The sequence below is a fragment of the Pongo pygmaeus genome, chromosome 1 (genome assembly GCF_028885625.2).
Source record: "Pongo pygmaeus isolate AG05252 chromosome 1, NHGRI_mPonPyg2-v2.0_pri, whole genome shotgun sequence".
NCBI classification, from domain to species: Eukaryota; Metazoa; Chordata; class Mammalia; order Primates; family Hominidae; genus Pongo; species Pongo pygmaeus.
The window spans coordinates 177938831-177964854 of NC_072373.2; the positions used below are offsets into that span (position 1 = coordinate 177938831).

The window sequence follows — 26024 nt, forward strand, 5'->3', positions numbered from 1 at the left end:
AAGGGAGTTGAGTTTTAAGAGAGATTCAGGATGTAGAATTGTGGGAGTAGAGGCCTAGGAAGTCTTGAATGATCATAAGGTGTCTGATTTGAGATGTTATCATAGATTGTGGTGCCATTTACTTAGCAGAAATAAAAAATGTTTCATAACATTCTCAGTTTGAGACACTTATGGAACATTTCAAGTAGAGATGTCCGACAGTCATTTGAATATAAGGATCTGGAACTTATATTAGCAGTTGGAGATTCAGGTTTGGTAAACTTCAGCAGTTGAAATTATAGTTGTGGATGAGGTCACCAAATGAGTAAGGACAGAATGTCAAGGAATACAAACATTTAAGGAACTAGTAGAGGAAGAACAGTGAATAGATTGGTGAATGAGTAGAATAATAGGAAAAATAGAGAGAGAAAGGTGTTAGAGAAGCTAAAAGAAAGTTTCAAGATGGTAGTTGAAAATGTGATAATATAGATAGAAATAATCTAAAAGCTTAAAGATGTCTGATTTGGTGCCTGTAGTCTCAGCTACTCAGGATGCTGAGGTGGGAGGATTGCTTGAGCCCAGGGGTTTGGGTCCATACAGGGCCACGTAGCAAAATCCTGTCAATTAAAAAATAAACAAAAATGTAAAATGTCAGATTTGGCAACTAAGGAAGTTTTGATAATCCTGGGAAGAACAGTTTCTGCTTTAGAACTAAAAAAGACATAGTTTTGAGTGAGAAGGGATAAGGAAATAAAAGGAGAATAGACTCAACTTTCAGGAAACTTAATTGTGCAGAAAAGAAAGGAAGATTGGTAGTAGCTAGACTGGCACACAATTTTTTTTTCTTTTAATTTGGCAGTAAAATTCTTATCACAGTTTTAATTTTTTAATTTAAATAATCATTTAATTAATCTTTCTCTCGACTGTAAGCTCCATGAGGGCTGGGATTATATGCATTATTTTTTTCCCGTCTTAGCACAGTACCTGGCATATAGTTGTTCCATAAATATTTGTTGATTAATGATTTAAATGAAGTGGAAAGAGCATACGGGTTGGGGTTAGAACTAGATTCAATTCTCAGTTCCACCTTGTAGTTGTAGGACGATATTTAACATCTGTAAGCCTCAGTATTCTTATGTATAAAATGGTTTTGGTAGTATCTATCTGGGGAGTGATATTGTGAGAATTAAATGACATAACAGCTGTAAAGCACTTGGCACGATGCCAGGTCCATAGTAGGTACTCAGTAAATGATAGTTGTTGCTGTTAGTGTAGAGGCAAAGAGTGCTTACTTAATGTGCCGGGCTTGGTGGCTCATGCCTGTAATCCTAGTACTTTGGGAGGCCGAGGAAGGTGGATCTCCTGAGCTCAGGAGTTTGAGACCAGCCTGGGCAACATAGTGAAACCCCATCTCTACCAAAAATACAAAAAATTAGCTGGGCGTGGTGGCACGTGCCTGTGGTCCCAGCTACTTGAGAGGCTTAGGTGGAGGAGCGCTTGTATCTGGGAGGTGGAGATTGCAGTGAGCAGAGATTACTCAATTGCACTCCAACCTGGGTGACAGAGTGAGATCCCGTCTCAAAAAAAAAAGAGGGCTAAGAGGGCTTACTTAATGAAAACACAGACTAGTAGATTGTGTAATGTTTAAGGAGAAGGAGATTATTACTGAGTGGGTAAAGAAGGATGGAATTCAGAGCACAGGTGATAGTATTAATCATGATTTAAGTGGAGCATTTTGTTATGTTGGAAAAGAAAGACATTAAGGGTTCACTGAATATTTGACTTTTAAGCTATAACTTAAAAGTTTTACCAGGTGGATACACATAGGGGACAAAATGATTTAAAGGCATGGAGGCCCAATGGCACATAGAGTATTTGGAGACTGGTGACTGTTTAAATGTGGATGTCTGTCAAAAATATTGGAGAGGGTGGAGGGAATGGTTGGAGGAAGGCCTAGAAATACAAATTGAGACCAAAATGCTTTATAATCCATGTTAAGAAGATGTTGCATTGTCTTATTGGCGCATTGAAGGTTTTTTTTTTTTGAAATTTTTTATTGTGGTAAAATATATATAAGATAAAATTTACCATTTTAACCATTTTTAAGTGTACAGTTTAGTGACATTAAGTACATTTACATTGTTTTGCAATCATCTTCACTGTCCACCTTCATTCAGAACTTTTTCATCATTCTATACTGAAACTCTGTATCCATTAAGGAACTTTTTCATCATTCTATACTGAAACTCTGTATCCATTAAGCAATAACTCCCCATTCCCCTCTCCCTGCAGCCCCTAGTAACCACCATTCTATTTTCTGTTTCTATTTGCTTGTCTATCGTAGGTACCCCATATAAATGGAATCATACATTATTTATCCTTTAGTGTTATTTCACTTAGCATGTCTTCAGGTCAACCGTGTTGTAGCATCTGTCAGAATTTCTTTCCTTTTTGAGGTTGAATAATATTCCATTGTATCTGTATGCCATGTTTTGTGAATCATTTCATCCATGGATGGACATTTGGGTTGTTTCCACCATTTGGCTGTTGTGAATAATGTTGCTGTGAACATCGATGTACAAATACCTATTTGAGTTCCTTTTTCCATTTGTTTTTTGTATATACCCAGAATTGGAATTGCTGGGTCAAATGGTAAATCCATGTTTAGTTTTTTGGGATTGCCATGCTGTTTTCCACAGTGGTTACATCATTGTACATCTTTACCAGCAATGCACAAGGGTTCCAATTTCTCCACATTCACACCAACTCCTGTTTTCTGCCCCTCCCCTCCAACCCTCATAATAGCAATCCTGATGGATATGAAGTGGTATTTCATTGTGCTTTTGATTTGCATTTCTCTAATGATTAGTGATATTTAGCATCTTTTCATGTACTTATTTGGCATTTGTATATCTTTGGAGAAATGTTTATTCAAATCCTTTGTTCACTTTTGAATTGGGTTGTTTGTTTTCTTATTGTTGAGTTTAAGGGATTATTTATATATTCTGGATATTAATCCCTTATCAGATACATTATTGCAAATATGTTCTTCCATTCTGTGGGTTGTCTTTTTACTCTGTCAGTAGTGTCTTTCGATGAACAAAAGTTCTAAATTTTGTCCAGTCTAATTTATCTGCTTTTACTTTTGTTGCCTATGTCTTTTGTGTCATATTCAAGAAATCATTGCCAAATCCAATGTCATGAAACTTCCCTTCTATTTTTTTCTAGGAGTTTTATGATTTTACATTTCTTAGTTATGGTTTTATAGCTATAAATGTAGGTTTTAGTATCTTTCTTTCCTTTTTTTGTTTTTGAAATGAGGTTTCTCTTTGTTGTCCAGGCTGGAGTACAGTCATGGCTCACTGTAGCTTCTACCTCCTGCGCTCAAGTGATCCTCCTGCCTCAGCCTTCCAAGTAGCTGGGACCACAAGCGTGTGCCACCATGCCTGGCTAATTTTTTATTTATTTTTATTTTTTTGAGACAGTTTCATTCTTGTTGCCCAGGCTGGAGTGCAATGGCACAATCTCGGCTCATTGCAACCTCCGCCTCCTGAGTTCAAGCAGTTCTGCTGCCTCAGTCTCCCAAGTAGCTGGGATTACAGGCATCTGTCACCATGCCCAGCTAATTTTTTGTATTTAGTAGAGATGGAGTTTCACCATGTTGGTCGGGCTGGTCTTGAATTCCTGACCTCAGGTGATCCACCTGCCTCAGCCTCCCAAAGTGCTGGGATTACAAGCGTGAGCCACCGTGCCTGGCCTAATTTTTTATTTTTGTAGAGGTGGAGTCTCAACTATGTTGCCCAGGCTAATCTCAAATTCCTTGGCTTCAGCAATCCTCCTGCCTTGGCCTCCCAGAGTATCACAACTTTGAGCCACTATACCTGGCCTAGCTTTAGTTTCTGACATTTAGGTCTTTGATCCATTTTGAGTTAATTTTTGTATATGATCTAAGGTTGGAGTCCAGCTTCATTCTTTTACATGTAGATACTCAGTTTTCCCAGCAACATTTGTTGAAAAAACTGTCCTTTCCCCATTGAGTGTTCTTGGCACCCTTGTCAAAAATCATTAGACCATACATGCCAGGGTTTATTTCTGGGCGCTCTGTTCTTTTTTTTTTGAGCAGAGTCTAGCTCTGTTGCCCAGGCTGGAGTGTAATGGCATGATCTCAGCTCACTGCAACCTCCACCTCCCTGGCTCAAGCAGTTCTCCTGCCTCAGCCTCCCAAGTAGCTGGGATTACAGACAGGCATGCACCACCACACCCAGCTAATATATATATAAAAAATTATTATTTTTTTATTATTTTTTTTTTAGTAGAGACGGGGTTTCATTATGTTGGCCAGGCTGGTCTTGAACTCCTGACCTCAAATGATCCGCCCACCTCTGCCTCCCAAAGTGCTTATAGGCGTGAGCCATCACGCTTGGCCTGGGCTCTCTGTTTGATTCAATTGGTCTGTATGTCTGTCTTTATTTTTATTTTATTTTTTTGAAACAAAGTCTTGTTTGTCGCTCAAGCTGGAGTGCAGTGGTGCAGTGTCAGCTCACTGCAACCTCCACCTCCGGGGCTCAAGCCATTCTCACCTCAGCCTCCTGAGTAGGTGGGACTGCAGGCAGGCACCACCATGCCAGGCTAATTTTTGTATTTTTTGTAGAAATGGGGTTTCACCACGTTGCCTAGGCTGGTCTCAAACTCTTGGGCTCAGGTGATCCTCCCACCTCAGCCTCCCAGAGCGCTAGGATTACTGGCATGAGCCACCATGCCCAGCCATGTCTGTCTTTATGCTAGTACGCATACTGTTTTGTTGTGTTGTGTTTTGTGTTTTGAGACAGAGTCTTGCTCTGTTGCCCAGGCTGGAGTGCAATGGCATGATCTTGGCTCACTGTAACCTCTGCCTCCGGGTTCAAGCAGTTCTCCTGTCTAAGCCTCCTGAGTAGCTGGAATTACCATTGTGTGCCACCATGCCTGGCTAATTTTTGTATTTTTAGTAGAGATGGGGTTTCTCCATGTTGGCCTGTCTGGTCTCGAACTCCTGACCTTAAGCAATCTGCCTGCCTCGGCTTCCCAAGTTGCTGGAATTACAGGTGTGGGCTACCTGACCTGGCCATGTTGTTTTGATTACTATAGCTTTGTAGTACGTTTTGCAGCCAGTAAGTGTGAATCCTCCAGCTTTGTTCTTTGTCAGGATCGTTTTGGCTATTTGGGGTCCTTTGAGAGTCCGTGTAAATTTAGGATTGATCTTTATATTTCCATGAAAAATGTCATACATATATGACACATGCCTGCTACTATGCCCACCTAATTTTTGTATTTCTGTTAGAGACGGGGTTACGCCATGTTGGCCAGGGTTGTCTGCATCTCCTGACCTTAAGTGATACGCCTGCCTTGGTCTCCCAAAGTGCTGGGATTACACATGTGAGCTGCTGCATCCGGCCTTTTATCATTTTTTCATTAAGTCTGTTGCTATTAGTTCTTTGGATGGATCCTAAGTGAAACGGCCGGGCACGGTGGCTCATGCCTGTAATCCCAGCACTTTTGGAGGCCGAGGTGGGCGGATCACCAGGTCAGATCGGGACCATCCTGGCTAACACGGTGAAACCCCATCTCTACTAAAAATACAAAAATTAGCCGGGCGAGGTCGCGGGTGCCTGTAGTCCCAGCTACTCAGGAGGCTGAGGCAGGAGAATGGCGTGAACCCTGGGGGCGCGGAGCCTGCAGTGAGCTGAGATCGCGCCACTGCACTCCAGTCTGGGCGACACCGAGAGTCCGTCTCAAAAAAAAAAAAAAGAAAAGAAAATTGGACTGAAACTTAGATGCTTATCTAAGACTTAGATTATAATTAAGAACTGCAGAAATGATCACAGAGACTTAGAAAAATGAGTTTGACTTGCCCCTCATGTTTGATAATTCTGTACCTGAGGTAAGCTTTACTTAGGTTAAGTCTGAATATGGTAACAGTTAGTGAAAATAGGAATGGACCAAAGTCTTTAAGTATATTTGATTGGGTGGGGAAACCAACTAGCTTTGGCTATTATATCTGATGGGAGCGTCATGTTTCAAAAGATAAGAGATGGTTTCTTGAGTGACAAATGTTAATAGAAAATGCATGTGTGGGGAGGGGATGCGTTAATAATACTAAATAAAAGGGAATAATTGTGGCTCAGTTGTGTTAAAGAATGAAGGAGATAGTAGGATATGAAATTGTGGGTTATTTTCTTCTTTGTATTTTCCTGTGTTTTATGTAGCTTTTGTAATTAACATTTTTTAAATCAGAAAATATGTTAATTAATAAAAGTCATTGCATATATATAGCAAAGTGTCTTTTTAGCTCCTAGATTTAAATTGGCTTTAAAACTTTTAGCAGAATAGAGGTTTTTTGAACATTTTGCATAGCGTTGGATAAAATCACAAAGAGAAATCACCGGTAAATAGTAGGCAGGAAGTTTTCCTGTGACCATTTAACTTGATACTGTATATGCTGATTAGATAGGATTCAAGACTTTTCTGCTATGTCTAAGACAATCTGCCTTGGTGCAACAAAATCATCAAGTAAGTATTGTACTTAAGGTACCTTGGCTTTAATGTAGCATTTCAGAATTTATGCAGACAGTACAGTGGAACAAATTTTTAAAAACTTAGTAGCATCCCCTCCCCACACAGTACCTCTCATTCTCAAAACCCTGCTTCCCAAAGGCAGAAGTCTCTCTTTTGTTCACTTCCATATTGTAGGTATCTGGTAGATGGAAGGTGAATATTTTTGTTGAGTTAGTTTATTTCTGTCTTTCCCTGCTAAATATAAGAACATTAAAATAGAAACTTTTTTTGTTTTTATTGTTGTGAATAATTACATTAATAGGAAAAACAAGAAGAAAGTGAGCTTCGTTCTCTGCCACCTCCTTCCCCTGCCCACTTGGCTGCTTTAAGTGTTGCAGTCATTGAATTAGCAAAAGAACATGGAATAACAGATGATGACCTCAGAGTCCGTCAGGAAATTGTGGAGGAAATGTCAAAGGTTATAACGACATTTTTACCAGGTAGAAATACATTTCATATTTGATTTTGAAAATCACAGAACTCTTCCCTTGCTCCTCTTGAACTAGGGTACATTTCTTAATGTTTTTCTTCTCTTTTCTCCTTAAAAGTAGATAAAATTTATTGTTTTATGAATGAAGTTTTGAGGGAAATATTTCACACAAGGAAATTGAGAATTATGGCACAGCACACTTTTGTACTAAGAAAAAAAGATTTTTAAAATGCCAGATGTAGAATTATTTCTTAGCAGTCAAATATTTTAGTTTTTCAATATCACTGATTTCTGAGTGGACTATTTTGTTATGTTATTTTCAGTATAAACATTTCGTCCAGTCACTGAACTAAATTTCTGTTGCCTGATGGCGGGGAAAAATTAATTTACTTTAATAGGGCCTTTAGAAAAAGCTTATTGTTTGGTACAAGGGAGTGTCAGATTTATTTTAGATATTTATATATGGACTATTTGCTTAGCCCATATCTTTTTTGCATCAGTATAGGGTTAAAGTAAATGTATCTGACATAAGACTTATTTCTTCCCACCAAAGGGATTTTGGAAAGTTGATGAATTATACTTTCATATAGATCCATTTTGAGATTTATAAGGAAGAATATAAAATTGAAATTTAAAAATGGAATTTTTAAAGTATTTATATCATAATATGGCTTTCTACCTAAAATACATTGAATCCTTGTTTAAGTTACATGTAAAAATTATTTACTATGATAAGAAAAGGAATGAAATTTTTATGGGTTTAGTGACTTGAATGACTTTCAGACATTCTATGAACTTGAAAAGTAGACTTTTATATATACAACTGAGGATGAAGTTAAACTTTCTAAGAAACTAAATCTTCTTGATCTGTCCCAATCATATTATTTTCAAATTGGCCTCTGGTGAGATCTTTTTAACATTTGCCTTATTATGATTTTTGGAATAACATGTTTCATAGTCTGGGAAAGCTGTAAGTAGTGTGTTATTGCTTTTTTTTTTTTTTTTCTATAAACTCTTGAGAACCACAGTGTTTTGGGTTTTAAGTTTACAGAATTAACTGACTTGGCTTCACTTCGTATTTTATAAAAGCATTGGCATTGAATGTTTATGATCCTTTCCTCAAAGTGCTCTTACATAAATATTTAAGAATAAATAAATGTAGTTTGTGACAGTAGCCATAGCTAAGTTGGTACATTAGTTACTGTTATATATTGAATGCTAAACATATTCTTAGTCATTTCTAAATGAACTATTACTAAAATTTTGTTTAAACACTAAGCTTCTATGAGTAGTTTCTCTCTCCCTTCTCTGTTCCTACACTTCGTAACTGGGAACCATTTTTTTATTTTATAGATCAGTTAGAAAGGGTGTCCTTCTTGTATAATTGTCTTACTAGAAATGGAAGACGTAGAACTGAAGTGTGTGAAATTTTCCTGTCGCTGTTTTTTTACATCTCTCATATTTGCATGCTATTTCATGCTTTGATGTTTTTCCTTTATTCCAGAATGTTCACTTAGGTTGTATGGCTCATCTCTGACTAGATTTGCTCTGAAAAGTAGTGATGTTAATATAGATATAAAATTTCCTCCCAAGGTAAGTAATTAGAATCTTTCCTGTGTGGTTCTTAACTAGTACTTAGTAATTTTTATGGATTATCTTTGTAGAGAAAGGATAGGGGAATATAAAACTCTGGTTTGTATAGTGTTACCATCATGACTAAACAGTGCTTTTGGAAATTACTATTAGATTTCAGACAAAGGCAGGATAAAAGAAATAAGGGAGAAGGGCAAAAGGAAGCAGAAGAGGAAAGCTGGAAAAAGGAAAAATGTTTATATTTGGACATGTTGAATAGTTAATACTTCTGGCAAGCAGTATAGAAGGTGGGAAGAGTTTTGAAATCAGATGCCTAGATTCAGATCTTATCTGTGATAAGCAAGTTGCTTGAACTTTTTGAGCTTCAGTTTTCTCATTTCCAAAACAGGAATAATAATTTTTATATTAAATGAGATAATATTAATATATGTCAGGTGTTTTAATATAGTATCTGGTACATATGGGTACTTTTAATAAGTAGCACCTAGAATCATTAGAACAATATTAATATTGTTCTAATATTGTTATCAGTATTAGAACGATATTGTTTAGCACTGCTGACATTCTTTATTGACATATCAATCTTTTAAAATAAGTCAATATTTTATGTTTTAAATTGAATTGAATAATATGTTTATGTTCAGGGAGGTTTGATTTGGGTGGAAATTTGGTGTTTTTAGGGTGATACATTTACTTTATAATTAATGTGTGGTTATTAAATATTTTTGTTGTTTGTTTTTTGAGACAGAGCCTCACTTTGTTTCCCAGGCTGGAGTGCAGTGACGCAATCTCGGCTGACTGCACCCTCCACCTCCTGGGTTCAAGTGATTCTCCTGTCTCAGCCTCCTGAGTAGCTGGGATTACAGGTGTGTGCCACCATGCCCGGCTAATTTTTGTACTTTTAGTAGAAATGGGGTTTCACCGCGTTGGTCAAGCTGGTCTTAAACTCCTGACCTCAGGTGATCCGCCTGCCTCGGCCTCCCAGTGTGCTGGTATTACAGGTGTGAGCCACCGCACCTGGCCTAAATATTCTTAAATAGCAAAAAACACTTTAAACATTTGACAAGCTTGTTACATAAAATAGTATTTTATTCTAAGCCTTTTGACTAAGCTTCCAGTTGTCTATATCCCTTAAATTTTTTATCTCAACAATTTCTTTTTCACAGTCATCTGGTCAACTCATTTCTTTTTTGTTTTGATGGGAAATTCCAGAACCTTTTCTTGCTTTAAGAAACCATTAATTCTAAGAGTGTTTCTGGAATAATAGTGCTATATCATTTATTAGATTCTGCTTCTTTGAACAAGATTTGTTGACATGAAAGTAAAACATGGCCAGGCAAGGTGGCTCGTGCCTATAATTCCCGTGCTTTGGGAGGCAAAAGTAGGAGGAATCCCTCTTGCCAGGAGTTCAAGACCAGCCTGGGCAATATAGCAAGACCTTGTCTCTTAAAAAAAAAAAAAAAAGTATTAGCTGGATGTGGTGGCACACACTTATACCCCTAGCTACTCGGGATGCTGAGGCAGGAGGAGTCTTTGTGCCCAGAAGTTCAGGCTGTAGTGAGCTATGGTCATGCTGCAGCCTGGGCAATACAGGGAAACCTCATCTCAAAAAAAACAACAACAAAAAAAAGATTCTGTTTTCACTATTTAAAACACAGAGCATGATTATATTTAAATATTATTCTTTAATGAAATTGAGTTCTCCTTAATGTTCTGCTGTCTGAACTTTGAAATTAGTATATCGATTTATTTTGAAACTTTTTTAGATGAACCATCCAGATCTTCTGATAAAAGTACTTGGGATTTTAAAGAAAAATGGTGAGTTTCTTTTCTTTTTCTTTTTTTTTTTTTTTTTTTTTAGTTTGTCTTTCTAAAGGTACATGTGTTGTTTATATATGGCTAACCAAGTTAAAACTAAACTGCTGGCATAGTTGAGTCATTGCATTACAAATGGAGATACATACACACACTTGTTTATAGGTATACTAGAAAATATAATTTAACTGTAACTTAGGTAAAAAAAAAAAAAATGCCATATTAAAATTGATATGTAGGCTGGGCACCGTGGCTCACGCCTGTAATCCCAGCACTCTGGGAGGCTGAGATGGGTGGATCACCTGAGGTCAGGCGTTTGTGACCAGCCTGACTAACATGGTGAAACCCCGTCTCTACTAAAAACACAAAATTAGCCAGGCGTGGTGGCACGTACCTGTAGTCCCAGCTACTCGGGAGACTGAGGCAGAAGAATTGCTTGAACCCGGGATGCGGAGGTTGCAGTGAGCTGAGATTGCGCTACTACACTCCAGCCTCGGCGGCAAAAGTGAAACTCCGTCTGGAAAAAACAAAAACAAAAAACCTTCATATGCAAAAAACTACTGCCTTTTGGGTAATTAAAAAATATTTGCTTTGAATATTATGGGCATTTCTTATGTAAAAGAAGACAAAACCTATAATCATTATGAGGTCATTACTGAAAGAAGATTAAGGAGAGACTTGGAATAAAAATATATGCATGCATTGAGTAAATATGTTTTTTCCCACCTAAAGCATCTATATTAATTTAATCATTTATATTACATCAGTTGAATCATACCTAGTTGAGTTTTTCATGTGTGCTTTGTCTGTCTGGATTGCCTTTGTAAACACATCATTCATATAAGTAAGAAAATTTTAAAAATTACAAGATTCTCAAACCAGGCTCCAGGTCATGTGTTACAATCTACAAGATTTGCTTGGTTTTTACTTACTGTTTTTCTTGTTACGAAGTGAATGCTTAAGATTAAGCTTGGGATCTGGAGCTAGACTTTCTGGGCTCAGATTTTAGTTCTGCCACTTACTGGTTGTGTGTCCTTTGACAAATTATTTGTGTTAATACCTTAGCTTTCCCATCTGTACAATGGCAATATTATATTGTATCTTTTTGATGAGAAAGTTGTTGTAAGAACGAGATAGGCTAAACTATAGTTTAGAAAAGTGTGGGATATACAATAACTTCTTATTACATTTTTGCTGTTGTGATTGTTATTATTACCCTAAATTATTTGAATCAAAAGTATGTGGCAAAAGTATTTGCAATTTGGGTTAGAAGAGAGAGCTTTTTTTTTAAAGCCATACTCTCTCATTGGCTTTAATATGAATTCTTAATTTCTTTTTTCTTTCTGTCCACACAATCAGCTCTTATCAGTTTCCTGTTGGCCATTGTCTTGGGAAAATAGTTTTCTAGGAATGAGTTTGGTACAGTGTATCATATAAAGGTATTTTAATACAGTTTTCTTTCTTAAATACTTGTTTCTAATTGCTGAAAAACTTTAAAGTTTACTACAGATAAGAGGTAGACATAGCATTTACCTCTTCAGACTTCCTAGGTAGTATCATCCTAGCACAAATATTTAATATATGCCTTTTCCATCCAAGATATATAAGTAGATTATCTTAAGTCATACAGTGTAGGCTTATAAAACTCAGTCTGATTGTAAAATTGATTATTTCTTCCTTTATGTTCTTACTGTATCTTCTACAGGTCACCTACAGGATTTATTTGTTTATATATTTGTGTTCCAAACCCCTTATTGACCTTTTTTGTGTCTTACTCGTTGTCATATTGACCCTGCTTAATGAAATTTCTGACATAGAGGTCTTCAGCATGTGTTTTTTGAGTAAATTAATCATTACAACAAGTACTATTGAGAAATTTTCTTTGAATTACAAGTGATGTTAATCTATCTGGTTTTTTGTTGTTGTTGTTATTTTTGTTTTGTTTATTTTGAGATGGAGTCTCGCTCAGGCTGAAGTGGAATGTAGTGGCGCGATCTCAGCTCACTGCAACCTCTGTCTCCTGGGTTCAAGCAGTTCTCTGCCTCAGCCTCCCGAGTAGCTGGGATTACAGGCGCGTGCCACCACGCCCGGATAATTTTTGTATTTTTAGTAGAGACGAGGTTTCACCATCTTGGCCAGGCTGATCTTGAACTCCTGACCTCGTGATCCACCCACCTCGGCCTCTCAAAGTGCTGGGATTACAGGTGTGAGCCACCACGCCTGGCCAATCTATCTGTTTTTATTTAGATTAGACATTTATGGCATGGGGATTCCCCTTGGAGATACAGAGAAAGATTTGAGGTAGAAATGTGCTTCATCCAGTTAGTCCTTCCTTAGCAGCTTTGATTAGGCAAACTCTTCATATACTAACGGGAAATGTGGCCTGAAGAGTTAGGTTGCAATTACATTGGTAATTTAAAAGAACTAAACTGTCAAAGCATGATAGGTCCTCCGTTCATGGCTCCTGTGGAACTAGCTCTCAGGAGTAAGGGGTGTCCTCTCTTTGCTATTATCTATGAAGGGTTAACAACTTTGACTAGATTATCTACTTACTTGGAAATATTAAAACTTTTAGGGATGTTAAGACCTTTCTTAAGGTGATTATAATTTTCGGACAGTATTTGGGGCTGTACCTGTGGTTTGTGATATACAGCGAATGACACCAGGAGAGGTAAGAGATTTCGTTGGGTTGGTGCTCATAATGAGAAGAGTGGATTATCCACAGAAGCAATGAGAATGATTTTCAGAAGGAAGTTGTTACTTAATGTTTACCGTAGAGTACATATTTTAGAGATGTTGACGTTTGCTTACTTTTTTTTTTCCTTATTAGTATTATATGTAGATGTGGAATCTGATTTTCACGCTAAAGTTCCTGTTGTGGTGTGCAGAGATCGAAAAAGGTTGGTAACAATGAAGATAAAATATTTAAAAAAACAAACCCCAACAACCAAATTTGTAGTGAATGATCTTTAAGAGAGAAAGTTTTTGTTTTAGATTTCTCCTTAGATGAATATGACTAAGCTAGTTTCTATTCATTAAAAATAGCAAGCTTACCAAATGCATGTGAACAAGAAATATATAGAACACCAGACAGCTGAAAATAAAATACTCTAGACAAAACTTTAATTTTTTTTTTCAAGTCATTCACTCACCCAAGAGTATTGCATTTACTTATATGCAGGTACTACTTTGCTCTAGGGATACAGACATAAAGAAGAAATAGCCTCTCTTCAGTCAGTTGAGCCCAGGAATTCAAGACTAGCCTGGGCAACGTAGTGAGACCTTGTCTCCACAAAAAAAATCAAAAAATCAGCCGGGCATGGTGGATGTGTGTGCCTCTGTGGTCCCATCTACTTGGGAGGCTGAGGTGGGAGGATGGCCTGAGCCTGGGAGGTTGAGGTTGCAGTGAGCCGTGATTGTGCCACTGCACTCCAGCCTGGGTGATAGAGTGAGACCCTGTCTCAAAAAAAAAAAAAAAAAAAAAGCCTGTCTTCTCAAGGATCTCACAATCTGTTAGAATTTAGAATTTAGTTTTTAGTTCACTTACATTGAATGAGTTGATTTAAATTGAATAAACTCAAGATTAGTCCTAAATTGAAAACTGATCTTGCCTTTCTAGTTAGATGTCTGTAAGTCTAGAGCGCAAAGTGCCTTTGAAAGCAAAAACTAAATCCTATTTGAAAGTAGTGTGGGAGGCATGGAAACAATACAGAAATGATATTCTTTTATTGATTATTAACTTGTATTTTAAGATCAAGGTATTTTCTTATTCAAAGCTAGATGAGTCTATAGCGATCTAGTTCAGATTTCTTATTTTCTAAACTAGAAAAATGAGACCTGGGGTGGTTTATCAGTTTGTCTAGATTCACATCATTTAGGGGGAAACTATAATTGGAAAATGGAGGCAAAGTGACTTTTAGTGTTTTTTCTGCCACATTGTGTTAAATTGCCTGTGTGTGACACCTCAGATTTATTCTTCTCCCTGCTTTCAAAATATCTTCACTACACTTCTGTCATCCCATTTAAGGTAACTGCTATTTTCACTTACACAGAAGTATAATTTGTGGGTTAATCTGCAAATCCTGTCTAATCTTTACTCTGAAAATAACATATTAGTACAATTGTGAAAGCTTGGATAGGAAAAATCAGAGTCAAGAAGTATAGCCAGTCAGTTAAGTATTCATTTTTTGCTGTTATCATGTACAAAGCAAGAGGATTGAACTAGGAAATTACCTTGCACTATTTGACATTGAAGAGATCAGTGCCCTTTCATGTATATCAGTTTTGATAATTCATAATGCTGCTTTTGAAATTAATTTCTCATTAACTTAAATACTAAGTTTGGTTGAAATTTATTTCTGAAGTACAAATGAATGTTAAAAACATCTTTCTTTAATTCGTATGGAACTCTAGTTATGGAATGACACGTAGTTTTCAGTTAGCTCTAAATTTATTAAAACATTTGTTTTTATTAGGGCTTTTAAGGTACTATATTACAATATGATAACTAGAAAGAATAGCCACAGGATTTGAAGTATTCTGCTTTTAAGGGTATTAATACAATGAAATTTGTTTCTTTCTCATTCACAGTGGTTTACTTTGTAGAGTGAGTGCAGGAAATGATATGGCATGTCTCACTACTGATTTACTTACTGCCCTTGGCAAAATAGAACCTGTCTTTATTCCCTTGGTGTTAGCCTTTCGCTACTGGGCTAAGGTAAGTGAAAGAAAGGAAAACCACTTATTTATATTTTTAGAAGGAAATGTATTTAATCTTCAAAATTAGGCCTTTTCTTGTACTGACATGTAACATCAATCATAACATGTGGGACAAAGTAGTTTTCTGTGCTAGACAGAAAGTGGTGTGGCAGGTTGTAATTTATGGACATAAAAATAAATTTTTATAGACACTTATTGATATATTTTAGAATTTTTAATTGTCATGCTTTATTCTCCTTTTATGTACTATAGAAATGTTCTCTTTCATATCAGCATGTGAGGCTCAAGTTTTCACTCTTATTGTAAGTTAAACTTGTAAGGTTTTAAGATGTATATACGTTAAGATTCTTTTGTTGGCATATTTTTTTCCCCAGTCTCTAAGAATGCTATTGTCTTTCCTCTAAATCATTGATAACATGTACCAATTTCTGATTGGGCAACTGCTGAGCATTAGTTATTTAAGTTTCCTAAATTAGTATTAATTTGTATGTCTAAAGGCTGTGGTTGCCCTGTGTTTATTTCTTTGGTGTGGGGATAGGGAGGAGTAGTTAATCATCAATATCAGTCCAAATGACTAGAGAGAGAGATTTTAGCTTTTTGTTTGTGTATTCCTGCCCTATCAGTAGAGTATTCATCACTTGTTAGACTGGTGATAAGTAAATTCTCAGTCGTATACAAAGAAAACTGATTAAGGGGATGGTGTTAGAGTGGTAACTTCATAGCAAAAATAGAGAAGTCTCTGGAATTTTTTGTCTGGGCTCTGTTTAGAGAATTGCCCCCATGCTTGGGACAGCACCAGCTGGCTGAGTATGGAACAGTCAGAAAGCCTAAGGTTGGGGCTTCTTTATACTCAAGGCCTTTGTATTTGCTGTTTCCTTCATCTAGAATGTTCTTACCTTAGGTATTTAGAATGCTTCACTCTTACTTTTTTCAGGTTTATGCTCACATTGATTACCACCTGCCATACATAAATTTGTTGCAGTCTGTTCTGTGAAATTGTGAACTCTTTGAGGGCAGGGATTTTAATGTTTTATGTATTCATGGCTGATCCCCACTTCCGCTTATTTTGCTGTGTCAGCACATAGTAGGCACTCAGTAAATATTTGTTGAATAAATGACCTAGTTTCTTCAGAAAGGAGTTGTGGTTTTTTTGTTTGTTTGTTTTTTTAAGTAGAGATGGGGTCTCATGATGTTGCCCATGCTGGCCTTGAACTTCTGGGCTCAAGCAGTCCTCCCACCTTGCCCTCCCAGGTGCTGGAATTACGGGTGTGAGGCACTGTGCCTGGCCAGAAAGATTTTTAACCCATGGAAGTGAGTGGAGGTAGTAAAATAGGTTGAGGGAGGGTGACTACTTCCTCTCATTTATCTTATACTCTATGCCTAGCATACTATAGGAAATCAGTGCTATGGAATAGAGTAAACCAATTCCAGGTCTTTTTTTTTTTACTAAGTTTTTTTTTGTTTTTTGAGATGGGGTCTCTGTCACCTAGTGCTGCAGTGAGTGATCATGGCTCACGGTAGCCTCGACCTCCCAGGCTCAAGCGATCCTCCCGCCGCAGGCTTCCAGAGTAGCTGGGACCACAGGCATGTACCAACATGCCTGGCTAATTTTTTATTTTTATTTTTTGTAGAGGTGGGTTCTCATTTTGTTGCCCAGGCTGGTCTTCAACTCCAGGGCTCAAATGCTCCTCCCACCCTAGCCTCCCAAAGTGCTGGGATTACAGGTGTGAGCCACAGCACCCAGCTTTGCTAAGTCTTCAAGCAAGGTACTTCACCTATCTGAGCTTCAATTTTTTTCACCTGGAGAGAATATTTTGGTAATGCTATTAGATAATTCATGAGAATATACTTCAGGCTCGAAAATACTACAGAAATATAAAGGATGATGGAATACACAGTTGCTTCTTTGTTGGTACTTTTAAATTATGCCCTAATTTTTTTTGTGGTCATAAAGTCATGTCAGTTTTCTCCCAGACATTGTTCTACTCAGTAAAATAAGTAGTCTGTGTTAGAAGATTATAAATGATACTCAAATACATTCTTTTTATTTTGGAAAAAAATGTGGCCTATAAATATTGTTTCCTAAAGTGACTCTTGGAAAAGGTTGCTCATGGTGTTATAGTAGTTGATCCATGTAGATTCTAAATATGCCAGTCAATGGACACTGAAACATATATTACAAAACTGGTTGTAGAGTGGTTCCTTTCTGTTGCCAACAGAATAACATATCTCGTTTTTGTCATTTGTGTTAGTTGCAAAGAAAGTTTTTTCATGGTATTCATTTTCTTAAGAAACTTAGAAATAATTCCTAGTTTATTTTTCTTCTAAAGATTTTTTTTAAATAGCTTTGTTTTTCTTGAAGTTTTAAGCCGTGTTGTACATATGTAGTTAAGCACACATTTTTCCATGATTTGGGGGTTCAGGACAATTCTAGTATATAATTTATTCTTATAACTGTGATATGAGATTGCAGTTGATTATTCTCTGGCTGTCTTAAGTAGTTATAGTCTTTGCATTTTAGTAATAGGAAATAGTTTTCTAAATAAAGCTTCTTAACTCTAGGTGGCAGAACTCTTTAGCCTTATCATCAGTACATTATTAGTCAAGTTACCTGACTTAGAGTCACTTGTTGTGGTTAATATAAGAATTGCATTTTAGCACTATTTGTCATCTGAAAGAGATATCTGGGTTTTAAGAGCTCTCTCTTAAACTGCCTTAATCTTGTTTATCTGTGAGATGTCTGGTAATGTTAGCAGAATATATTGACAGTTCTTTATAGTTGCAAAGGAATTTTTGGTTAAGTTGACTTATTCATTAGGCAGTTTACCCTTGTCTTAATATTTTGGATAAGTGAGAGTTTATTCTAGTGGAATGTTTCAAACTCTTTTTTGACAAGTGTTTTTAGTTGTCTTTTATTTTGAGTTGCAATCTTAAATGTACCAAGATATTATACTACAGTATAATTACTCTATATTATTATCCTAAATCTTCATTGTCTACAGAAGAAAACAATGATTTAAAAATGAATCCAACTAATCCAGTATAGACCAATCGTATATAGATGCTACAATCTAAATGAAATATAAGCAAATGAAATATATCCATGTATCAAAGGTTAATATGCCATGATCATGCATGATTTACTTCAAGAGTATAAGAATGGTTTAATATCAGGAAGTCTGTTCACATAATTTATTATATTAACACATGAAGCAGAAAAAAAAATCCTAGATGCTGAAAGGACTGTTCCCCCTAACAGAAATTTTTAAGTCAGCTAGAAATGGAAGTTTATGATGAAAACCATTTATTAAAAACACACAAAAAACAAAGCCAAAACAATAAGAAACATCATTTAAGCCATATATGTTAAGATGAAGAATATTGCAGAGAAGTTCACCATTGATGTTGTACATTGTTTTGGGATTTTAGGAAATACAATCAGAAAATGAAATAATTGAATGTAAATATTGGGAAAATGATAAAATTATCTCTTTGTGCTAATGATATGTTTGTATGCCTAGAAAACCCTAGTAAAAAACTACTAGGATTAATAAGAGAATTTAGTAAGATGACTAAATACAAGATAAATATACAAAAGTGAATGGCCATTCTCTGCCGTAAAAATAGCCTGTTAGAATGGAAATGGGGAAAAATATGTACCTTTATGACAGCAACATAAATTATAAAACACTAAGGAAGAGATTTAATAAGAAAGATATAAGAAGAAATTATATTATTGAAAGATGAAAGCAAAATCTGAACAAATCCATGCATTCAGCAGACATTAGTTAAATGCCTTCTGTGTGTCAGACACTGTTCTACAGGCTGGGAACATCTAACAGGACATACAGAGTCCTGCTTTCATGGTGCTCACATACTTCTGGAAGAGTCAAACAGTAAAGAAATACATAAATAATAATATCTGCTAGAGCTTAGTGCTACAAAAAATGAAATGATAGAATGAATGACATTACTCTGAATGGTCAGGAAAAGACTCTGAAGAGATGATATTTAAGCTCAGACGAGTAATAGCTAGCCACATGAAAATCTGATGGAAAACTCCCCAAGGCACAGTTAGGCCAAAGCTTCCAAGGTGGAAATGAGGAGCAAAAAGGAGGAGGCTGTAAAACTGCTTTAATCAAGAGTATGCTATTGGCATAGAAATAGAAAAATAGATCTGTGAAACAGAATAGAATGCTCAGATGATCTAGTGTATAGATTTTATTAAATAGTGCTTTCACAACTGTATCTTACTGGAAGAAAATAATGTTGGACTCAGCATGCTAAATGCAAAAATAAATTTTACTTAAATGAAAATTTAAAATTTTAGAAGAAAAATGTAGGAGTATGTGTATGTAAATAATGGGATGGGGAGATCTTTTACTATGATAGGATACCTAGAAGGTGTATAGTTGTCCTCAGTATCCAATGGTGGGGGGGGTTTGGTTCCAAGACCCCCAAGGATACCAAAATTTGAGGATGCTCAAGTCCCTTATACAAATTGTGTGTTATTTGTATCTGACCTTCACATAGACTCTAACATACTTTAAATCATCATTAGATTACTTATAACATCTAATACAGTATAAATGCTCTGTAAATAGTTGTTGTACTGTATTTTTTAATTTGTATTTTTTATTATATTGCTGTTTTTAGTTTTAAAAATTTAACATTTTAATTTTTTTCAGAGACAGAGTCTCACTCTGTTGCCCAGGCCAGAGTGCAGTGGTGCCATCATAGCTCACTGTAACCTTGAACTCCTAGGCTCAAGGGATCCTCCCACCTCAGCTTCCTGAGTAGCTAGGACTACTGGTGTGTGCCACTGTGGCTGGCATATTTTTGTTTTGTTTTGTTTTGCTTTTTCAAGAGGCAGAGCCTTTGCACCTGGTGTTTAACAAATTTTTCAATTATATATATTTTTAGAGATGGAGGTCTTGCTATGTTGTCTGGGCTGGACTCAAACTCCTGGACTTCTGCCTCTGCCTCTTGAGTAGCTAGCTGAGACTACATCAGCTGCAGGTGATATGTGTCCATCACCACACCTTGCAATAAATAAATAAATAAATAAATAATTTTACTTAATGAAGAAAATGTATATATAAATTTTTTAATGGGGTGTTGCCCAGGCTGGAGTGCAGTGGTGCAATCTCAGCTCACTGCAACCTCCACCTCCTGGGTTCAAGTGATTCTCCTGTCTCAGCCTCCCGAGTAGCTGAGATTAAAGGTGACTGCCACTGTGCCTGGCTAATTTTTGTATTTTTAGTAGAGACAGGGTTTCACTATGTTGGCCAGGCTGGTCTCGAACTCCTGACCTTAAGTGATCCACCCGCTCTGCCTCCCAAAGTGCTGGGATTACTTGCATGAGCCAGTGTGCCCGGCCTAAAAAATATTTTCAGTGTGCAGTTGATTGAATGTGCCGATGCAGAACCCATTGATATGGAGGGCTGAGTGTCTGAAATAAGCATATTTAAACTAAAGCATAGTGAAAATTAAAAAATTTTATATGGTAAAATATAAATAATATCAAAAGAAAAATAATAGATTGGGAAAAATAACATCTTTCAAATGCATATATCAGACGTAAAGGGTTATTATCTACAATTAAAACTCTTATAAATTGATGTATGGCATGAAAATAGAAAAACTGGCAAAATATTTAATAGGCAATTTAGAAAAGAATCCCAAATGGTTAGTAAACATACACAAATTTCATAATCTCTTTAGGGTCAAGGACATGCAAATTAAAGTAACCATCAGATATTACATTTCACCCATCCCATTGAAAATTATTGAAAATTATTTTTTAAGTGATAATACCTAGTGCTGGAAGGGGTGTATGCACTGGATAATACCTAGTGTTCGAAGGGGTGAACACACATAGGTTCCTAGTGGAAAATACAAATTTTTGTAGTGATTTTGGAAAAAAAATTCTTAACAATATATTTTAAAATTAAAATATATCACTCATTTTTTAATTTAACAAACATTCCTTGGAATACAGCTCATAGAAATAAGCACTAATACTTAGGAAACATGTATAAGGATGAACATTACAGCATTATTTGAAGTGGCAAAAACTGGGAACAAAATGTGAATGTTCTTGAATGGGGGAACTGTTGTGTAACCATCCATATCATAGACTATAAGCATTTAAAAGAATGTGTTGGCTGGGCATGGTGACTCATGCCTATAAATACCCAGCACTTTGGGAGGCCAAGCAGGGAGATCTTTTGAGCACAAGGGTTCGAGACCAGCCTGGGCAACGTAAGTAAAATTTGTCTACAAATAGTCTACAAAATAAAAAAAATTAGCTGAGCATGGTGGTGCATGCCTGTAGTCCCAGCTATGTGGAAGGATCACTTGAGGCTGGGAGGTTGAGGCTGCAGTGAGTCGTGATCATGCCACTGCACTCCATCCTGGGCTACAGAGCAAGACCCTGTCTCAAAAATAAAGTAACGTGTTAGATCTTGCTAACTGACTTAAAGGGACTTTCTTGATATATTGTTAAGGGAGAAGAGTAATATACAGAGAGATGTCTATAATATACTATTTTGGTAAAATAATGTTGAAAAACTTAAACTTCTCCCTATACCTATATAGGAAATAGAAATGTATGTATGTGTATTTATATATGAGTATAGAAAAAGGCCTAGAAGAAGACATAGAAGGTTGTTAATTGAAGTAGAAGTAGAGGCAAGATGAGAAAATATTTTTAAAATGTATCCACAGTAAAATAACTACATGTAATATTATTCCTTTTAACAAAAATATGTATCTTTGTATGAATTTAAAAAAGAATGAAAAAATGATCAACATTTTAATGGTTATTTTAGAGTGATGATATTTCAAGTTATTCCTTAAATTTTTCATTGTCATTTGAACTTTTTACAATGATTAGGGTAGGAAAAAAAAAGCTACTTTTATCATGAAAATTAAGAAAGCTAAATGGTAGTACTTTTTTCCCCTTCATTTTGCAGTTGTGCTATATTGACTCCCAAACTGATGGTGGAATCCCTTCTTACTGTTTTGCTTTAATGGTGATGTTTTTTCTACAACAGAGAAAACCCCCTCTTCTTCCTTGCTTACTTGGAAGTTGGGTAAGCATGAATTTGTGATATATATATATGCATATATATATATATAGTTTGCTCTTGCAGAGAACTCTGCTCAAACATTTTAAGCTGGAATTCTGGTTTGTCTGTTTGTCCATCTTTTTTTTTTTTAAATAATTTTTCCACTACCAATTTGGAATGCCTTTTTATATAGATTGAAGGCTTTGACCCAAAAAGAATGGATGACTTTCAGCTGAAGGGCATAGTAGAAGAGAAGTTTGTGAAGTGGGAATATAATTCAAGTAGTGCAACTGAGAAAAACTCAATTGCTGAGGAAAACAAAGCTAAGGCAGACCAACCAAAAGATGATACCAAGAAGACAGAAACAGACAACCAAAGTAATGCCATGAAGGAAAAACATGGCAAAGTAAGCCTTTTTGTTTTTGTTTTTTGGCTTTTCTATTTGTAGAATTTGTGATGCCTTCGATTGAAGCTATTTTAATTGTAGATTGACTGACCTTGAGCAAGCCTCTTGGCCTCATTTTCCTCATCTATAAAGTGAGGGGTTGATCTGGTTTAGTTTTTCAGTACCAAGATTCTCTAATGAATTTATGCCTTGTTTTGGAAAACTTGCGTTGTTTGAATCATGTCAAGATAAATCTGTCATTTTTCATCTAGACAAGGAAAATTTCCTTTTAAGAGTTGGGCTGTGACCAGACTTCAGCATATGGGAATTTTGTTGCCAATTGGGTGGAGAAATAAAGCCCCTGTGCTCTAAGAGAGGGTAGCTTTGCTTATTTGATCATTCAGCATTCATTTATTAAGGACCTGCTATGTGCCAGGCATTATCTTGAGTGCTAGAGAACCAAAGGTACATGGATTATGTCCTCCAGAAGCTTGTAGTCTTCTAAATGGACAGATGCATTATTACAGAAATCTGAACATTTTTGAAATCATTGCTCTAGCTATACTGAATTATTTGTAGTTTCCTGATATACTTGCCTATTGTATTCAACTCTTCCACTTTCCTGGACTACTATACACTCTCTCCTCAAACCACTAATACTCTCAGCCAATGCTTGCTTATTACTTCACTGGGAACTTGCCGTGTTCTTATCTAAAGTCATTTTCTTCACTTGCGTATTCAGTCTCATCCTTTCTTGTCTTTTCCAGAATATCACTCTAGCAATTATTCCCTCATAAATTGCCAATTTTTCATTCCCTACAAAATCAAACATGCTGTTATTTCTCCCACTGTAAGAAAAATCTGACATCACTTCCCCTCCCAGCTATTCCTTTGCTCCCTTTTGCAGTGAAACTTCTTAAAGAAATGTCTGTATTTACTATTTTTGATTTCTCTGTTTCCCCTTAACTCACACTAATCAGGCTTTGATGTCACCCCATCAGTTTGCCAAAACTTGTATCATCAATGGTCAGTAACCTCCACATTACTAAATCCAGTGGTCATTTCTCAGTTTCTGTTGTTTTTGATTTATTAGCAACATTTGCCAGTTAATTACTTCCCTCTCTGAAAATTTTATTCACTTGACTTTCAGGACACCAGACCCGTGACTGGTTATTCCTTCTCAGTTTCCTTTGCTGGTTTCTTTTTTCCTCTGTAATCTCTTAAAGTTGAAGTGCTATAGTTCATGATCCCTTTTTTCTTGTGTATGTACATTCCCTTGGTAATCCCGTCTAATCCTTTGGATTTTAACTACTGTCTGTATGATGATCACTTTCAAATTCAAATCTCCAGCCAGACCTCTCTCCTGACCACCATAATTGTATAACCAACTGCCCATTTATTGTCTCTACTTAGATATCTAATAGAAGTCTTTTTTTTTTTTTTTTTTTTCTGAGACGGAGTCTCGCTCTGTTGCCCAGGCTGGAGTGCAGTGGTGCGATCTCAGCTCACTGAAACCTCTGCCTCCCAGGTTCACGCCATTCTCCTGCCTCAGCCTCCCAAGTAGCTGGGACTACAGGTGCCCGGCCACCACACCTGGCTAATTTTTTGTATTTTTAGTAGAGATGGGGTTTCACCGTGTTAGCCAGGATGGTCTCAATCTCCTGACCTCGTGATCTACCTGCCTCAGCCTCCCAAAGTGCTGGGATTACAGGCGTGAGCCTCCATGCCCAGCCGTCTAATAGATGTCTTAAACTTAATGTGTCTAAACTGAATTCCTGATCCTCGCCTCAAACTTGCTCCACACTTAGTTTTTTCATCTTAATTGTTTGCACTGCATCCTTTCAGTTGCTGAATTAACTGAAAGGACGTTCCTTTCAGTTAACCTTGGAGTCATCTTTTACTCCTCTTTCATGCCTCATATCAAGTCTTGTCAGGAAATCCTGTCATCTCTACTTCAACATGTATCTAGAATTTGATTACCTCTCACTACCTCCACTGTTACCTTCCTGGTCCTAGCCACCATCATCTCTGGCCTGGGATACTACTTAGCCTCCTAACAGGTTTCCCTGTGTCTACCCTTTCCTCTTACGGTCTGTTCTTAACAATCAGAACAGTTCTTCTAAAACTTAAGTCAGATCATGCCCTTCCCTCTCACCACACTCAAATGCTTCAGTTGTTCCTCATTTCATTTAGATAACAAGCCAAACAGCCCTTCCTGGCTCTTTGCTTTCTTTCCTCTTCTACTCTTCCTCTCACTCTATCTTGGTTTTCTTTTTAAAACTGGTCTCATTCTTTGTGTGTTTGCCCTGTTTCCCATTCCTGTAGCACTTTTCCCTCTTCTTCAACCGTACCTTCTCAATAATTCTTATCCTGACTACTCTATTGAACACTGTAACCTTCTCCTGCTTCCACACTCCCATCCTTTTTAGCGTACTCAACTGTTTTTTTTCTGTAGTACTTATCTTTTAAGTTACTATGTAATTTACTTATTAAATATGTTTGTTGTCTTTCCATAGAAAGTAAGATCCATGAAGGCAAGGATCTTTGGGGTTTTTTTCCCTCAAAGATATATCCCAAGTGCCTGGAACACTGCCTTGCACAAAGTAGGCACTCAATGAATAGTTGTAGAATGGAATGTGAAAATGATTGTTTCATTGTGTTTATGCTGCCTAGTGGTTACTTTTAGCCAGGTTTCATCTAGCGAATTCTTTGGAATTCAGGTGTTACCTCTTCTGTTATGATTCCCCTGATTTAGAGGCCCATCTTAGCATGTAGCCCTTACTATAATTGTTAAGTTGTCTCTCCCCCTCCTAATAGTCTATGAAGTACGACCTTATTTAGGTGGCAGTATAGTATAGTGATTCACCGCATGGACCCGGTAGCCAGGTGGTCTTGAGTCAAATCCTTGACCTATAGTATCCACTTCATGGAATAGTTAGAATTAATTGTTAATATATGTGCAGCTTTTAGAAGAGTGAATGGTACATGGTAAACCTTATGTATAAGTGTGAGCTTTCTTTATTTTATGATATTCCCAACAATGTCAGGGACATAGGAGGTTCTAAAGAAATGTTTGCTGAATGAAGGAATTAGTTTTTTTGAAAGCCAGGGCATTTACTTATATTTTAAAATTAATTATTGGAAAAAGGAGTTGTAGTAGTTATGCAGTGGTTTGCAGCTTTGGCTGCACATGAAAATTACTTTAGGGAGCTTTAAAAATACCATTGCCTAGGCCGATAGCCTAGTCAGTTATCAGAATCTTGAGAGGGGTGTAGAAGGTGGGGGTGGTGTGGAATTCAGGTATTAGTGTATTTTACTGCTCTCCACATGATTCTAATGTGCAGCCAAGGTTGAGAATCACTGGTTCAGTGGAAAGAATGCGGAATTCCTAGGAGTCAGTAAACTGGGACTTTGTTCCCAGCTTTGCTTCAAACTGACT

The 26024-nt window shown here is 36.6% G+C and overlaps 1 protein-coding gene across 32 annotated transcripts in view; it reads left to right on the forward strand.

Annotated features, from left to right (window-relative positions):
* Positions 1–26024, forward strand: part of TUT4 (terminal uridylyl transferase 4) — a 131668-nt gene that overhangs the window by 51029 nt on the left and 54615 nt on the right. For 18 of the 32 annotated variants that reach the window (XM_063655918.1, XM_063655969.1, XM_063655934.1 and 15 more), the window contains 7 exons: positions 6833–7010; positions 8505–8593; positions 10360–10411; positions 13239–13308; positions 14999–15125; positions 22105–22224; positions 22394–22606. In XM_063655918.1, coding sequence (XP_063511988.1) covers positions 6833–7010; positions 8505–8593; positions 10360–10411; positions 13239–13308; positions 14999–15125; positions 22105–22224; positions 22394–22606 — 849 coding nt within the window. The remainder of the gene's footprint in view (positions 1–6832; positions 7011–8504; positions 8594–10359; positions 10412–13238; positions 13309–14998; positions 15126–22104; positions 22225–22393; positions 22607–26024) is intronic. The other 14 variants (XM_054487762.2, XM_063655981.1, XM_063655980.1 and 11 more) reach the window with 4 other exon arrangements.